We start from the raw sequence: 18,016 nt of genomic DNA on the forward strand, positions 1-18,016 counted from the left end.
TATAAATTTTTTAGTTAGATTGTAAAGCACGTCTGGTTGAACTTAGTTTGATATTGAACCGGCGACGATACCCTTCTATAGTATCGGACGAGTACCGATACAACCGCTTTAAATCGGATATCGACTTTAGTCTGTTATAATCGGACAACGTGAGACGCGAGTTCGAACCCTATTTGGATGCAACCTTTATCGAATATATCAATTCGATTTCTACGCAACAAAATAAGACTTGCAAAGAACACGCTTTTGTGTATAAATCGAACAAGTGGTATTCCGTTAAGGTAAATAACCATTGCCGCACACTATCAGCATGTCGTCACAAAGCATAGTTTGTTATATAATTCCAGATAAAAAATCGATTTAATTAAAATTTATTCTCTTTTTAGTGGGGATGATTTTACCTACAAGCTTTTAATAAAGATAAAACATCGTAAGTATTTAAATAACGACTTTGATTTCTGCCTGAAAGGAATTAAAAAAAGTAAAACCTATGATTGTCAAAATGTAGGCTACAAACTTGAACAGATTTAAAGCAAAAAAATGAAGCAGTTGAAATTATTTTGATCCGCGAAAGCCAATCCAAGGCACTATCAATGGTTTACATCAATACAGGTTTTGTTGATATAGCGTAGTGGCGCTGATGAAGTACAATAGGCGCATGAGAATGCACATAAAAGCGCTCTTGCAAAATACACACAGCAAATATTAGAGGTCTGGGACTTTTTGGTCTCGCCTAGTCCAACTCTTTGTTGAATTTGCGGAAATTCCACCCTTGAGCCTTCGTGTTCGAATTTAAACATAACTTTAAAGGCAGAAATATTGCGACGGGGTTTTTACGTTTGGGGTTGGCATCTAACCAAAGGCACTACAACGCTGGCACGTGATGAAAACCCATTGTTCGGTATTAAAGGGCCACAGTCCAACCTCAGATTAACTTTTATTGTCGACGAACGTCAATTTATCTTGTATTTAAACTTTGTTTTTCTTATCGCAGATATACAGACGGTGAAATATGAGATGTCAATAACTTTACTTTTGAATGGATCAATCATGTTTTTTTTGATTTGTATGTGAAACATAAAAACTTTGTTGCATCATGGCTTGGGGTTGTAGTTGGACTTAATAGCAAAGCCTATACAGAAGTAGCTAGCATTTTGAACGTTTCCAATAAATCTTAAGATAATGACTGGAAGTTTGTCGGTAAGTTATTTGCATCAAATTAAAAGTTGTTTTGGTCAGCAGACAACACAAACGCAACATTAAGCGAGCAAATTGTTTTTAAGAAGAAATCGATTTAAAAAATGACCTTATTTTTGAGGGTTTTGACAAAAAAAAAACATCTGTTGAAAATGAATAAAGAGTTATTCGAAACGTTCAAAATGATACCTGCTTCTGTATGGGCTTTGATATTCTTATTACGTCTTACTTTAAAAAACAAATTGAGTTATTTAGCATTAATGGAACATTTAGATGTTCTAGTATTTATTATTGTGAAAAGCCTAAGTTTAACCCGGGTTAGATGATCTTATAGGATTCAGCAAAATAGCGGTGGGCAGACGAGAAAAAATGGGGTAAACACGGCACAGGTGTCATAAGGTCAAAATGTCGGTGAAGCGTTCAGCTATGTAGACAACCTGCGCGGTCACACTCTTTGCAAATGTAAGGGTCCGAAAAATTTCCAGGAATATTCCTCAAAAGTGTTTTTCACTGAAATTGTTCAGTTGTTGTACAAGCTTTAGTACACGCGTGTTCTTGAACTTTTTTTTGAGATGAAGTCATAAACTGACAACGTAAAACGAGTTGACATGAAACCTGCTGTTTTTGATTTAAAAAATACAAGCATTAAATACAATTAAGGAGAATGCGTTTTTATTTCAACTTTCAAATTTTACACAACGATTTTAATAGAGCATTTATGGACCCCCTAAAACTTGTCCACCTACCCCGAATAACGGGCCTCAGCTTAGCAACCTGCTTGATGAAATTGTTCTATTTTCATGTAATATTTAAATCGTTTTATAGTAGAGCACACATAAACATTTATATACAGAACTAGTTTTTCAAACGTTTTAAGTTAAACAATGTACCTTAAATTATAACTATTTAAGCTCTTTGCAAAATACAACTTAAACTGGCCTAAATTTGTTAGAGGGTTATCATAGTAAAGCAGTCATGTGGAAGGTGCTTAAAAAACATAAACACGCGTCTGAGTAAGAACAGCGCTCCAGCATTTTGATAAGCTGTTGATTTGAGAGATCTCAAGTGTATCGTGACTTTTGTTGGTTCGGAAGTTATTCATATTACAAACATGGAATGCAGGCAAGCATGCGAAACTTGAATGTATACTAATATAAACCATCGATGTTGGATACTTAACATTTTATTCCGATATCAATACTCGATATTTTGGACATACAAACGATCGCGATCCGAAACCAAATGACGTCATTGCTCTGCTCAAATAAGCAAAATTATTTTTCATGTAATATTTTCTCAGAAATTTATCGTTTTGATCGTGAAACATGGCTGTTAATTTGGTATCGGATCGGCACCGATACCCGAGTATCGTCGATACCACCCTTGTATCGGAGGAGTACTAAAACTACCACTTGGTATCGGCTGTGATACGATATTATCGGACATCCATATTCATAAGATAGTTAATAAATTTGTGGCATTTGTCGAATGGCTGGCCTGGCATGAAGCATGACCAACAAGTAAAATTGCAAGTTGTTACGCGTAATGAGGGACGTTGGTCTTTTAAAAAAAGTAGGCCGCATTTTTTCTTGTGTGTCACAAAATTTAAAAAAGTTCCGTTTAAGCTTATACGGGTGACCTTATTGAATCGGTTCATTTATTTCCAGCAACAGAGACCTATCAGTTTACGACTCCAATCCTGATAGAAGCGAATTTGCGAGTAAAACGATTTGAACAAACACAGGGGTTGTAAAAATACAAAAAAGCTCTTTATGGGATGGTAGAAATGTGATTTTTTTTTCGTTTTTGTACAGCAAACAGTGTAAGCACCAATATTTTTTTTCAATTTTCGTTTTTGTACAGGAAAAATAAAAATGAAGGTAGCCTATAACCCTGTATGAATACAGCGTTAATGTACATGAGGAATTTATAGAAAAATATTGCTGCTTACACTGTTTGGCATATAACTTGGAGAGTAAAAATAGTTATTCTTGGGTTACAGTAATAGTGGCCTACGCTTGCCTTCTGTCAGAGCGTTTATGTCATTTACTAGAGCGTTTATTTACAGAATTTTTGTCAAAGCATTTTTATTTAAACATTTGCTGTGGGCATACATTGTTGACAAATCGTTTGTAAACAGAATAATATTACGATTTCATTAACTATTCTAGATTTTGTAGTTTTATGGAAACAGTAGAACCAGGTGTTTGAAATCAATCAAAATCATAAGATAACTTTATTCAAACGTCTACATTCCGAGGGTCCTTACATGCCATCGCGAAATTCCCATATTGACGCGCCTTCGCAATTCTCACGTGTTTGTTTAGTTTCAAATTCCCCACCGTCTATGACGTAACAGAATAAGGTCTGCCACAAGCGTGTTTTTTCCTGCTGGAAACCACAACGGCCTTTTAAAATCACGCGGCATAGAGCAGCTTGTGAAAGCTAATTGGGCTACAGTTGTAGCACAGAAACAGTATTTTCAGCATCAGTTGCTAGGTAAGAATACTGTAGCACAGTGTTTGTGCGAAAATTATAAATAGTTCGCGGCACCCTTACTCGTATTTTTGCTGAGTGGTTAACTGTAACATTACAATAAACAAGATTAAAACAGAACATTAACTGTGCAACAAGGTTGAAAACACCTTTTCAGTTTTTGGCACTTTTATTGTACACAAAAAATTGTATCAAGAAGCTTACCAATAGAACGAAAATTGGAATCCTAAAGAATTTGAAATATTTCTTGGCACTCTGGGCGTTCAAAACGGCCCCCCAGAGTGCCGCGGGGCACCTAGGTTGAGAACCACTGCTGTAGCCCTACAGCAAACCAAGCGTAGGCGCTTTTCAAGAAACCTAACATATTTTTGTAAGGGTTTTAAATTGCTAACATTATTTGAGTTAGGATGCGAGTTAGCGTTTGGGTTTCGGCGGGCCAAGTATAAGTATTCTATTTATTAGTACATCTAAAGCCATCGCAAACTAACCGAATCTGAGGGTCAATTAAGCAAGTAAGGCAGGCCAGAAAAACAACTGTTAAACACTTGTGTCGTGGGTGTCTTTGTAGATTGCCGTATTTGTCTAATTCTAAATAGGGTAATCTTGTGGCACTATTTCAAAGACATATTCTCGACAAGCTTTCGCACAACCGTGGTTCATCAGGGCAAAGTAGAGCTTATGTGTATCTTTCATTGACTATTTTATTTATTCTCTAACTTATTTATTTCTTCCTTGCAATATCAATTTTGACAACTCGTTTCGTTGCTGTAAAAATATGGTAGGATTCCAGAGAAGCGCCAAAGCGTGTATTCGCACAACATATAGCAGAAATAACATCCGTTAAGTGTAGTCTACCCTAGATTACTCTTAAATTGTCGCCATCCATAGTTTCAGGTTTCGTCGGCGCTCAAGCCTCGCTATTATGACGTAACTATGATAGCCGCTTTTTCTCCCGAGGTTAACTTTGATTGATAAGTTCCCAGTTTTTCTCAACCCATATAGAAGGCCAAAAGCCGGGTGGCCGTTTTATATGGTTGGGTCGCCGACTGCAGTAGTTCACATGGTTATTGAAACTGGTTATAAGCAAGATTTGCCAAAGTTGTTGGAAGCAATACAAAGATATGGCTCATATTACGTAAATTCGAAGTAAATATTTTCAATGTAAAAAAAAATAAAAATAGCATTTGGGAGAAAAATCGAATTTCAAGACTGGTTCAAGAAAAATCATAGCAACTCCAAACTTGGGCGGCTTCAGACCCTGAAAAGTAGTTGCACAAGCCTTAACAGTTGGTAGTAAAATAATTTCGGGATAAACTTAGTTTACAAGTGCTAAGATTGAAAGCACTTAACCAAATTTTCACTCACGTTTTGTTCAAGAATGCAAACTGCAAATTGTTGTTAGCGTAAGCTTACTAAAGGTTCAGTGAAGAGAATTGGGTCGCTAAAGCTTTGCAGTTTTACTTACACTTAGTATTGAAAAAAAGGTTAAGCATCGATTTAGCGGAAAAAGTTATTGGTGAAGGCGATTCAAACCTCGCAGTATTAAATGGTTGAACGTTCCAGCCTAATTTCTGGTGTTCTGAAAAGCGGGGATTTTATTCTTAAATGGCGAAGACTAGCTTCGCGTCGCCATTTGCGAGTAAATACGCTATAGGACAGTGGTTCTCAAACTTTTTTGAGCGCGACCCAAATCTGAGTTTTATGAACATCTCGCGACCCAAGCCTCAAACATTAAAAAATGTGTTTTCTGACGTGCATGAAATACAAAAAGACACAGATAACCAGATGTAGTAGCCTTTATGAAACAATCATTTATTACAAACAAATGATTGATTCTAACTTTCAACAATACTACCTGCAAGTAGTGACCTAGTGCTTTTCAACGCGTGGGATGGGTACACACTTGTGCATATAAAAAAAAACTTGTAATGCGGATGACTAACGTCGTGCGGATGAAAATGGTGCATTATTATCTTTTATTATGTGTAATACAGTAATCCAATAAGCTAATACGCCCACTTATTCGTTACAGGTACAATAATATAGTCTCGTATAGTGGTTCATTGCAGCTTAAGCTATCTATTTTATATCGGTCAAGGCTTAGGAACACGGTTAACACACAAACCCTTTCATTGTTATTTTACAAATAAAACTAAAGGTTGCAAACTTACTGAGCTGGTTTCGTGCGGGTGGAAATTTTTCGAAAAAAAAGTGCGGATGGAAATTTTAAAGCTTGAAAAGCACTGACCTAGTTGAAAGGAACAAAACCTATAGCTAGCATAGAAAGAAACGAACCTATAGCTTGAACTGAAACGGACGAGTTTCTGCTCAGGACGTCAAGTGCGAATAAATAAAACACAATATTCTTAATTCTAATCCCAAGTTTATCAGTGACTACTACGGCACTATAAAAACGTTAGTCTAACAGAATTTAGAGCAGCGGTTCCCAAACTGGGGTCCGTGCAGCTGTTTCAGAGGGTCCGCAATAAGAATTGAATTAGTCCTTCAGTTTTTCAATATTAGTCTATGTTTTAAACATTGTCTTTCATCAATCTTAGTCTTTAGTTATGCTTTATTATTCGATAATAAAGCGTGTTTTATTGTCTCTGGTGACATCATAAAGCATCTATATTATGCTGTATTATCTGCTATCCACAAATCGCTAGGATTAGTTAGAAAGTTGTGACTGCACTAGTGTACTACAGGGGTCAACTGACCCTTGATTTTTTTAGGGGCGCGAAATATCAGTATAACCGCAAAGGGTCCACCAGGCAATCTTTTTAGAAAAGTTTGGGAACCGCTGATTTAGAGGTATATGTTGTAATACGAGCTAGCAGAATATCTTCATAAAACATAAAAAGTAATAAAGCAAATGTGCAGCTACCGCTTACACCAGTCTTATAGCTACTGTAGTTGGCTATGATTATACTGTAGTTGGCTGCCACCAAAACGTTTATAAAACCACTTATGATGCAATAATCCAGGTTACAGAGTTGAAGCCACGTGAAATGCTTATGATGCAATGTTTCAGTCATAATTGAATTTAAAATACTTGAAAAATGAAATGAAAGGAAAAAAGTTCGTTTGCGCAAAATTGAATCACCGTAGAGCGACCCATTTTTTGACCTTGCGCGACCCAGAGGACCTTCGAATATTTGGGAGACTAGGCCTGATTTTTAGTGTGGTATGTGTTCAGCCACTATTATGCAACGCTAAGGAAAATGAATTTGAAGGTAATATTTAGAAGGAATGAATGTAATGTTGCCGCTTAAATCGATTATAAAATTGCCCTGGTAAAGATTTCCCGTATAGCTTATCAAATCGCCGGTACATTTAATAATTATCAATATTTGTCGTAAAGACAATTTTATAATCAATATTTAGAAGCAAGAAGGTTTGTATGAAAGTTTGTACAGAAAAATGAATATGATTTATTAGCAACGTTCAAATGTGCCGTAACTACTGCTTTGGGCTTCGGTATTTATTCTACGTCTAACTACAAACTCCAGCCATTATCTTAAGGTTCATTCAAAACGATGAAAAAATGCTACTTACTTCTGTATGGGCTTTAATATAATCATTCTACGTCTAACTACAACCTATATGTGTAAGTTTTGACAGTTGATCAATAAATTTTATTTAAAAATATTATGTATTTAACATTGTACAGATAAATAAAGTCCTTTGTGGTTGATAAAGCAGCGAAAAATACATTGGCCAGGAAAATTGAGTTTAGCGGAACGAGAATTTGCAGAAAAAGCACAAATGACTGTTATGAGGCGTTCATGATGCTAGGTTAGTGTGGAAAAAGGGTTACAAGAAATGATGCGAAACCGTGGCCTTAAACTGCATGACGGCTCGTGGATTTCACTGCATTGTACGTTGAGCGCGTTAGGCCTGTCTATGCGTAAAATCCAGGTTTAAGCGGGCTTGGGTTTAAGGACAAGGCGAGTGAAGATTAAAAAGTTTTTAATGGTTTAGAGTAGAGGCCTAAACGTATTGAATTCTAAGCATTTTGTTCTACTCGATTAGAGTAAAAGCTATATATTTGTAAATAGTCATTTGTCGGTGAAAAGCTATATTGAGTAAAAAAGTTCCACATGATTTCGGCTTAAATAAAATCAGACACTCTATCTCTTAGGGCGTTAGGCAAAACGCTATACTTTGTTAATAGTCATTTTTTTGGTAAAATAGTTACATCTTAAATAAATATATTTGCCTTAATTTCAGCACAAAATAGAATTAGGCACCTGAGTAACGTGAAATAGACCAATTTACAACGTTCGTTTTTATATTTCAGATATTGTTGATCTTAGTGTATCTTGTGTAAACAAATGTGTTAAGTCAGCCATTGAACATAATGGCATCGATGAGTCGGGTTTATGCGCAGCTCTTAACGTCATTAATCGTTGCAATCTGCTTTGTCTGCAAAGTTTCCGGTAAGTTATGAACAATATCTACTTGCTTTTCGCATCACCTGTGTAGTAATTACGGCACGCGTCGTGTAGCTGATATTACTACGTCAGATTATGGTAATAATACCATTAAGGGAATCTTGAGTTTTCATTTTTGCCTTATATCTAATTTATAACTTACAGGTCTAGTGTTTTTCTTTTATTTTGGGCTCTTGCGCACTTTTTTTCACGAAATGCGAAAGGAAAGTAAAATTAAAATTTTTTTTTTACAAATTTCGATTTCCAGTCATCTTCTGGAGCCCATATGATCAAAATTTTACAAGGATTATTAAACGTAACACCTTAAGAACCCTATGTTTACAATACCTTAGGTTCAAAAAGGTATCCAAACTAGATTTGCTAGAGCTACGTTCGAAAAAAATATACTGACTTTAAAAAAACGTTTAAAATTGCCGAAGCTTTTTTATTTGAAATGTGTCCGACTCTTTACAGTCGTAAAAAATCTTACTTTTCAAAGTTACGAAAAACACCTCTAAAGTAGTGGTCGACAACCACAGGTCTGCGGCCTGGTGCCGGTCCGTGTTGACGGTCCGTAGATTTCTAAAGACGTAATTGTATGATGTCCTATTACATGGTTTTACAAAAGTTGCGGTGAAGCCAGCTCAAGGTTTTCACAGAATCAAAATGATCATCAATTTCCATCACTGAACAGTTGATGTAAAGGCCGGTGATATAACTTGCCGGTGATATAACGGCCGGTGATGTAAGTTTAAACCATTCCGCAATGCAAAAAAAGGTTGCAGACCTCGGGTCTAAAAATGAATTTCGGTCGCATTTTAAACACATTTTATGGTTGGTTACGTTTGGTTCCAGTTTCCAACTAAATGTATGAAAATTGATGCCACATCACAATTTCTAGCAATGTTTCCCTTTGAAGTGGTTTGGGGCGACTGAGCATTCACCGAACGGTTCGATTGGCGTCCTCATTCACACAGATCTGATTTCGACGAAAATTGGACGAGGCAAAATAAACTAATGGTGCCCGAATCTATTCATTAAGCTGAAATAAAAGGCCAGTGCCTGTTGGTCTGTTTACCAAATAAGTCGCCTATACGAAATGCAAAATCGGCAAATTTAGATTTATTGTTTTGTTAAGCAATTGTAGTACTGTTAGTGTATTGTTGTTCAGATTGAATCAAAAAGTAAAGTGGGTTGGGGAGTATACACAGAATTACCAAAATATTTTTAGGTGCTTTAATTTACCAAATATATTCCCTACCCTATCCTTAGTTTTTTGTATTACTATGTGACTAGTAAGTATTTGTCGAAAGCTAACTTGATAAACAACAATCATTTTAGACATGCATAACTTGGATATTTAACAACATTTTAGGCATACACACCCTAAAGTAGGGGTTTTAAACTGGGTTACATGGACCCTTGGGGTCTACACGGAATAATTTTAGGGGTCCATTAAGACCTATAGTTGGTATCATAGTTTTATAATAATTAAAAAATATAGTTTTATATTTGCGCGTCTGTTCAATCAAAATTATCCGGTTTTTAAGTCTAATTGTTCAGTTTATGACGTCATCACTAAAAAAATCATCTTTGCTCTGGTCCACGCAAACCGAAAATATTTTTATGCAAACCGATTTTTTTTAGCTACCGTGTGTAAAAAATACACGAAAAAAAAACACATATACAACTGAATTAAAGAAACATTCACCAAACTAAACCATCGTTGAATTATACAAACAATACGACGCAATACGTTACAAGTGGAGTGAGGAATTTCCCAGCAATTGCCGAGCTCCGTTTCGACTTTAAAACAACATCACGCTATGGAAATTCCAGCTTTATATTTTACTTTTCACAGCGGTCATTTCCCATTTTAAACCCAGTTCCAACCTTTTACAAGCGCTGAAAATTCATTTAATTGAAAGTGCATTTTTGAACGGAAAAAGATCGCGTCGCAGGTCACACTTAAAGGTTGCTTGTGTAGTATATTCTGAAGCCTTGTTAAATGATGTGAATTATTCAGTTGGTTAAAGATAGTATCGCCCTTTAAAATAAGCATTGTAGCTGCCCTTGATTGTGGAATAAGCTCGTTTAAAATATTGGACTAACGCTTTTACGGTAAGTATACAGGGCGTGCCAAAAGTAGGCTTACAATTATTTGGCTTGGAAGAAGAGGTAGCATTGAATGGCCACAACGCTCACCTGACCTGACACCCACGGATTTTTTTTTTTTTTGGGGGGGGGGGGGGGGGGGGGGTGTTGTAAAGAACAAGGGGTATGAGAAAACCCTAAAACAACAAATTTACTTTTAGACCCAAACCCTACTTTTTATAACTGTGAGCCTACTTTTGGCCCACTCTGTATACAATTAATGGTTACAAAACCGTACATTGATGTTGTGGATTGATTAAAACATTTTGAAGCTGGGTATTGTAATTTAATTAGCATTTAATAAACATTGTGTTAAGTTTTTTGTCACTATCGAAATAAACTGAAATACTTAAACAGAAGAATGAAAAACAAGCAACACTTCAGTTATAAACCAAGACAATGTTTTTTTCGCTATGCTGCGGGTTTGAATAGAGCCAATGATTTACTAGCAACATTGATTTTTTTTCTAACAGTAACGTAAACTGCAATGGTTTATAAATGGGTTAAACAGGAACAAATCATGGCCCGCCGGTTCAAAACAACCTCATAAACTTGCCGTTTGTTTACTCAAGCGTCCACGCGCGGCATTCTATTGTTGATGATGACGTCACAATTATCACTTCCCGCCTAATGGTGTAACAATTTAGGCCACGTGAAACCCCATTACCTTAACAATAGGTGTCTTCGTTGTGATCAATATGAGAAACGTCAAACGTTGGGTGGGGATTTTGTCGTGTGTGTAAGAATAAACCACGGTTTGAAACTCGCAACATTCTTTTCTATTCTATGGCTCCACACGGCTTGTTTGAATCAGCGTTCTGTGAACGGTATTCTCTACCTTTCTACAAAAGCGGGTTTTGCCTCCACCTTTGTCGCCGCCCCAAATTTTACTGTTTTAAAGGACGGTTGCAAAATTTTAAAAGAAGATTCTACACATTTGAAGAAAGCTTGAGTTTTAATGCACCGTTGCAGTCCAATTTTTCTCTGATTTGTATCCAATTTATGACGTCATTACTAAAAGAATCATTTTTTCTCTGGTCCACGCAAACCGAAAATATTTTTATGCCAACTGAAATTTGTTTACCTACCGTGCATTAAATACACGAAAAAACACACATATACAACTGAATTAAAGAAACATTCACCAAACTAAACCATCGTTAAATTATACAAACAATACGACGCAAAACGTTGCAAGTGGAATGAGGAATTGACCATTAATGCTTGTGTTTTAGAACTCCTATTTTTCATCTTTTTTTTTAACCCTTCGTAAATTTGGGAAAGAACGGTTTCAAAGGCCCATTGTAAATGTTAAGGTACGATGTACTACATTTGAAGCAAACTTATCTTTCGAGTGCAACGTTATAATAAGGCCGTGCAACCACTTTTAACGCTCCAGATGTTTTCGGTTTTGTGAAAGCCTTCATCGAACAAATTCGTGCGCGCGCATTGAAGCGTGACGTACTGAGAACTGTAAGCTGTGTTCGAGAATATTGCGATTGTTGACAGACAATACATTTGCTAGTTTCAATCACAACATTGCACTTGGGCAGCTTTTGTCTAATTCTTTATTAAAACGCGTGGAACGTAGTTTAAAAATATTTTTCTACAAACTAAAAACCTTTGTTTAATAATTAATTTAATGATAATCAGACAACACTTCATTGAATGCTGTTGCCAATATGTAGGGACATTCAGTAAGAATATCGAAAGCCTAAAACCAGGATATAAGGCGAACTACATTGTACTATTGTGTTTTTTTCCAAATTAAAGCCTTTCATTAATTTTTAATTTTATGAGAATTTAAGATAAAGTTCAATTGAAAGCTGCTACCAACAAAGAAGAAAATATAGTAAAATATTGAAAGTCTAAACCTGGGGATATAAGGCGTATTACATGGCGTAGTTCTTGTTTTTTTTAGTTTTTATTTGAACTGTGACAAAAGATCCTATTTTTGTTCAGTGGCACCGTAATAACATTACAACACTTGTGACTTTGATCTTGACTTTTTTTTAAGAAATATCACCTACCGCAGTCGTTAGTTTTATAAACTCCGTTTAGACACGCAAGGAGCCGTAAAATTCTTAGTATCACTATCAAGTGTTTGTCAAGTATTAAAAGTCAAGAACTCAATTTCGCCCCATTCCCTATTTCCGTACTTTTTGTCTTCCGCTCATGCGAATTTCCAACTAGCAAAAACGAAATTGTCGGAATATAGCGAATTTGATGAAGGACCTTTCCGGGAATATTGTACCAGGAGGTTTTGTCACGCGATCCAAACAATACATTTACAACTTTTTCGAAAATAACATCGACAAATCCCTATACATTAGAGATTTCTGATACTTGACATTTCATTCCGAAATCCGATATTTTGGATAAAAAGTATCGCGATCCGATCTGTGACGTCACAACCAAGCTGAAACAAGCAAAAAACGATAAAAATAAAACGTTCAGCGGCATTTTTTTGGTTATTAAGCCAAACTTGCTTTTGCGTTTAGTTACTCCCGTAAGAAGTTTAGTTAACCCACTATTGTTTGATATTATATTACATTGAATGTTACCTAATTTTATAAAGTACGACTGTATGTTAAGCGTTACATAAGCAGGCAAAGCTTTCCATAAATTTACTAAGAACCAATTTAGCATAAGCTGCTTTGTAGTACTAAACATATCTTCACACATAATCCAACTTTCTGTTAGCCTATAAAAGTATCGTTGATCAAATTCTAGTAAAACCCTAAAACCCAGCATTTTCCGCAGCTTTCGAGCCCTCAATTATCGGGGTCACATCCTCGAGTTTCAATGTGACCTTCAACAGCAGCGGGGTCACAGATGTCAAGGTCAAATATGGGCCGCAACACAGAAGCAATCTTGCAGACTTCACAACAATAAACGTGACAGCTGGAGAATCGTCAGTACAGGTAAAAAAATACTTTTGTGCGAAGTTAAAACCAATATTTATATTTCTAGCATATAATGCGAGACATACGACAACACTATACCAGAGTCTTTAGAGTTTGATATTTTTCTTACAGGCCCAAACAAAGTAATTGCAACACTTTTATCGAACATAATATTTCTTTAAAACAGTAACAAACTAGTACTTTAATTAGTTGGAAATAATTTGATTTTATTAGTAATCTTATCAAAGCCCATAAGGAAGTGGCCATAGTTTAGAATATATCTTTATTCATTTTTAACACAGTCGCTCCAAATTCATTTCTAACACAGTTGCTACCTAATTGTATATGGACTATGATATTCTTATTACGTTTAACTGCAACCTTTAGCTATTATGCTACAATAGTAATTACTATTTTTAAGTTGATTTGCGTTCCATGTTAAGGTAAAAAGAAATAAAAATAAGTCTCGTACCCCTGACCAAGGGTAAAGAGTTGTATAGGAATAAAAACTTCTAAACGCCTTTTTACCTGGTTGTTTTAGATTTCTGGATTGTCGAGCAACACAAACTACGACCTTCGTCTGGAGGGAGTTAATACTTCAAGGTCGTTGATCACGAGTCAAAATGTCATCGCTCGAACAGGTTGGAATGTAGAGTTGCCTGTTAAAAAATGTTTTTTTTTTACGTTCTGTTGTTTCTGTTCTAAATGACGATCTTAAAAGTTGCTTTAAAACAAATATATATATATATGTATCTATGTCAATAATTTTCCTTTTAAATACTTTTTTACAAAGGAGTATCGTTAGCGGCGTTTAGTAAGTGTAGAACGATGCCTAAAACTTGTACGTTTCAAAAAAACAGTTAAGGTACTTAAATCAAGGGATTTAACATTTTGAGAAAGGTAGCCTAAAATAGGTCAAGATTAGTATTTTTTCGGCCAAAAAACTGCAGAGCTGACCTAGACTTGACTTGTAAACCAAGATGCAGAAAAATATTTTCGTAAAAAGCTTTGTCATCGGACTTGTGATTCTGTGGTGTAATACGAAACCATTATCTCAAGAGGGTGGTTTCCGTACCGAGGAGCTACTTGAAAGTGCGTGTTGATTTATAAGGGATTTTCTATGGGCTTTTATAAGGGCTCACTGAAGATTTTGATATTATGGAATAACTCTGTATATACGAGGATAGCTAATTTCGCAACTGGAATTTTAAGCAAATCCTTTACAAAAAGCTTTAGGAAGATATTGGTTTATACGTAGTACAAAATATTAAAGCCCATAGAAAGGACGGTATCATTTCGAACGTTTCAAATTACTATTTATTCATTTTCAACCAAATACAACCAACTTTTTGGATTTTACATTCATTCTACGTTTAAACTACAACCTACAACCATTATGCTTCTTAATATATTAGTTTATGATTTGCACTTTACATTTGATTTTCTTTTGAAAAAACGCAATAACGATTTGATAAATGTTTTGTGTGCTCATAAATTTCAATGTTTGCTAAACTAAACTTTACGGGGCCTCAAATTTATTACATTTAATTACAAAATAAATAAGTTAAAAAATGAGTCTCAGGATCAAGAAGTGGGCAGCATTCTATAAGTTTCGAATGTAAAATTTTGAACGTTGCAGTTATTTACTTTTATAATTTTACAACGTATACGAATAAAAAGACCCGAAGCACGGCTGTGCGAAATAATGTCCAATTGTAATGCAATTTGTCTTTAAGGATTGCCACTAGAATTCCAGATCAACGATCCCCAACCATTATTTATTCACTTCTACAGCAGAGTTGTATCAATTTCATTAATTTAGTTCAATTACAATTACCCCCTAAATGTTTCAATTACCTTACCATTAAAATTAAATTAAAAACTGTAATTAATTACATCACTACAAATTTTTGGCATTGAAACTTTAATTTTCTCAATATCCAAGTATATAGAGCCAAATTTTAGGAAATTACAATTACAATAAAACCTCTAATTAATTACATCAATTACAATTAGAAATTACACTTGATCTTTGCCCCTCACTAATATTTATTTACTTTCACAGCGCCATCTGGTGCCAGAGTGTTGGCCCACATGTCCCGGCCGACCTTCATCGTCTTGATGTTTGACCTTGACAGAGGCGCCACCTCGTGGGAGGTCAAATACATCAACACGAGGACAAATGTGGAGACTTTCAAGGTCATTCCTAGCAACCTCAATATCACCTATGGAGCAGTGTAAGTCTAAAAAAGAAAAAATATGGTTAAAATTGAAAAATAACTATAGTGTTATTTATTGTTAACAAACAAGTCGTTTGAATAATACCTGAGTTCCAGCAAACCATTTGCAAAATAATTAAAGTTCACATCATTTTCAACATCGTTGAAGTTACGTCTTACAACAACCTCCAACCATTAGGCTCCGAATAAAGTATTTTTCAACAAAAAGCAAGTCAAAACATTTGCCAAAATAAGTCAAATTCAATGAAAATCATTGGCATCAAAAAAGAAAAAATGATTTGTAAAAGTGGTGAACACGTTTCATTCTGCCCATAGCAAACCTCAAAAAACGAAGCAATGTCCTTAAATAATGGAGTATAGCTGTTTTTAATGTTGTGGTGGAGCCGATATACCACGTACAATAAGTAAACATCTAGAGTGGCTGGCAAAATGCGAAAAATAAACGCGAATACGACTAATATTTCAACCAGTGAGTTGTTCTACCTTGAAGAAAAGTGGTCACAGTTGTAATGAAACGCAATCAAATAAAAAGTCAAAATTGTGTGTGGGGGTGGGGCATGAAACTTTATTCAGAGATGACGTCACAAAGTTACGTCAAAACGTGACGTCATAAGTTCCTCCCCTTTGAAGACGCCCCTGCCATTTAGAAGTGTAGTGCAAGCAAGGCAAGAAAAATCTGACATTTTCAAAGAATAGCGATACCAAAATAAATAAAAAAATTAGTCTGCGGTAAATTTTTATAGAATAGCGGTTACAGTTCCATTAGAATTGTTGCTCGCGCAATAAGGCCTAATAAACGCGTGATTTAGAGTCTCGAATGCCGCAATTTTGCAAATATTTAATACTTACCGCAGTGTGTTGACCACGGCCATTGTAAAGTGCTCGTATACCCTTCGATTCAATCGACCAGAAAAGTCTGTGCAAATAACGTCCCTTTGTCCTGATTAAACAAAGCAATGTGTGGGTGAAATTTTCCTTCCCAAGGTTTATTGGTTTTTAAAATTTTACAGTCAAACTTCCAGGAAAAGGTGCGTGGGCTATGTGGAATAAGTAAATAAAACGTTTGGAAATTACGTTTGGATTCAAAAAAAAAACTCAGCTAAAACTTTCAAAATTTACGCAATGCAAGTTTTAGGTGACGGGTTAAAGCGTTGAGTTTTGTCAGTTCGCAATACAACACGCTTGAATATACAAAATTAGCATACTTTGAATATCGGTTATAAAGCAATAGACAACTGTTCGGGAATTTCTTTACAGCCATTTATTCTAAGTCACTGTTCGGTAACCTTGGGTAACGGAAGACCATCTGATCTCCTTTTCATCAAACTAAAGCCCACTCTGGCCACCTTATTGACTGTAGGTTCTTGAAACAAAAACCTAACCCTATATAATTGATACTAACGGTGTTCAATTACACGTTTAAAATTTAGTGTTTTACATTTTAAAAGCAGCCTAGACTGGGAAATGGAACTTATCGGAAGGTGGTCAATCATATATAAACCCGATATATTATTTAAAAGATAGTAGCCTTTTAAAAATGTATTACACCTATAGGCATTGTATTTTTGCCTCAAAACCTTCCAATACAACGTATTTCCGTCATGACAACACTAAGCATTCCTAAAAACGGTTGTTCTCCGAGCTCATAGGAGCGGTATGTGTTTTTAATTTAATGTTCTACAAATATAACAAAATATACATAACGCGTGAGGTACAGGAAGCCACTGGACTCCATGACTTAATTCAAAGAAAAGTCATTAACACGAAAGACTTAAACCACCTAAGTTAAGTCAAGTTTTTTTTTTAAAAAGGCACTTAAGTCAAGTCACCAGCTTGAGTCATTACAACACTGGCTACTTGAGTTTCGTTATACTTGTATTTTATTGCCACACATATTGTAGAGTTATTTCAAGAAGTTTCGAAATCGACGGGTGAATCCAAATCTCCACAGATCTTAGATTTCGAATTAGAAGAACAGCTATCAACAAATATTTAATTAATATATTCACCGCAGGTTGACCGGTTTGGACGCAAACACAAACTACAGCGTCAGTGTTCGGGTCTCACAACTCAACGGAGTCACCAATTACAACAGGACTGCCAGTCCGTTTGGACCCACAGTAACCATCAGAACCGGTAAGTAAAAAAACGACCAGTCCCAAAAAAAGCTAGACTGCAGTTTATGCCCTAGTGAAAATTGATTGACACATTTAATAAATTGGCAAAAATATAATGACTATAACGATTTATCAATTGTATAACTTTTCTTCCGAAAATATTGTTTATTAAGCGACGTTGACCTTATGAAGATTTTCGGTATAGCTATAAGTTGTCGAGACGTCGGTACATTTAATAAAATTATTTACCGAAAGAATAATTTTCCAATTGATACATTGCCTGGTAGCAACAGTATATTCATAGAGATTGCCTTACGATATGAACTTTAAACGTGAACGGTTCATTAAACGATTTTAAATTCAAAAGTGAAGGTTATCAATTAAATTATTAGGGAGTTATTTAAGTATAGAATATAGCAGACATTTCAAAGCGGAAGCTCAAGTTAAAAATTGTTTAATTTATTTGGTCAACC

The 18,016-nt window shown here is 35.4% G+C and overlaps 2 protein-coding genes across 2 annotated transcripts in view; both read left to right on the top strand.

Annotated features, from left to right (window-relative positions):
* The window catches only part of LOC146157591 (uncharacterized), a 53,874-nt gene that overhangs the window by 13,639 nt on the left and 22,219 nt on the right, over positions 1-18,016 (top strand). The window lies entirely within an intron of this gene.
* Positions 7,519-17,570, top strand: LOC146157592 (uncharacterized). Its single transcript, XM_083386807.1, has 5 exons — positions 7,519-8,132; positions 13,044-13,204; positions 13,728-13,827; positions 15,252-15,423; positions 17,441-17,570. The coding sequence occupies exons 1-5, from the start codon at positions 8,054-8,056 to the stop codon at positions 17,568-17,570; spliced, it is 642 nt and encodes a 213-aa protein (XP_083242933.1). The 5' UTR covers positions 7,519-8,053.

This window comes from Ascidiella aspersa, chromosome 4 (genome assembly GCF_963924565.1).
Source record: "Ascidiella aspersa chromosome 4, kaAscAspe10.2, whole genome shotgun sequence".
Taxonomy (NCBI): Eukaryota; Metazoa; Chordata; class Ascidiacea; order Phlebobranchia; family Ascidiidae; genus Ascidiella; species Ascidiella aspersa.

What these genes read in the sequence shown, in the direction of transcription:
- LOC146157592 (XM_083386807.1), top strand. Translation starts at nt 8,054, where the DNA reads ATGGCATCGATGAGTCGGGTTTATGCGCAGCTCTTAACGTCATTAATC. An exon ending in CTTTGTCTGCAAAGTTTCCG is followed by an intron (nt 8,133 to 13,043) that starts GTAAGTTATGAA and finishes CATTTTCCGCAG; the next exon opens with CTTTCGAGCCCTCAATTATC. An exon ending in CTGGAGAATCGTCAGTACAG is followed by an intron (nt 13,205 to 13,727) that starts GTAAAAAAATAC and finishes TGGTTGTTTTAG; the next exon opens with ATTTCTGGATTGTCGAGCAA.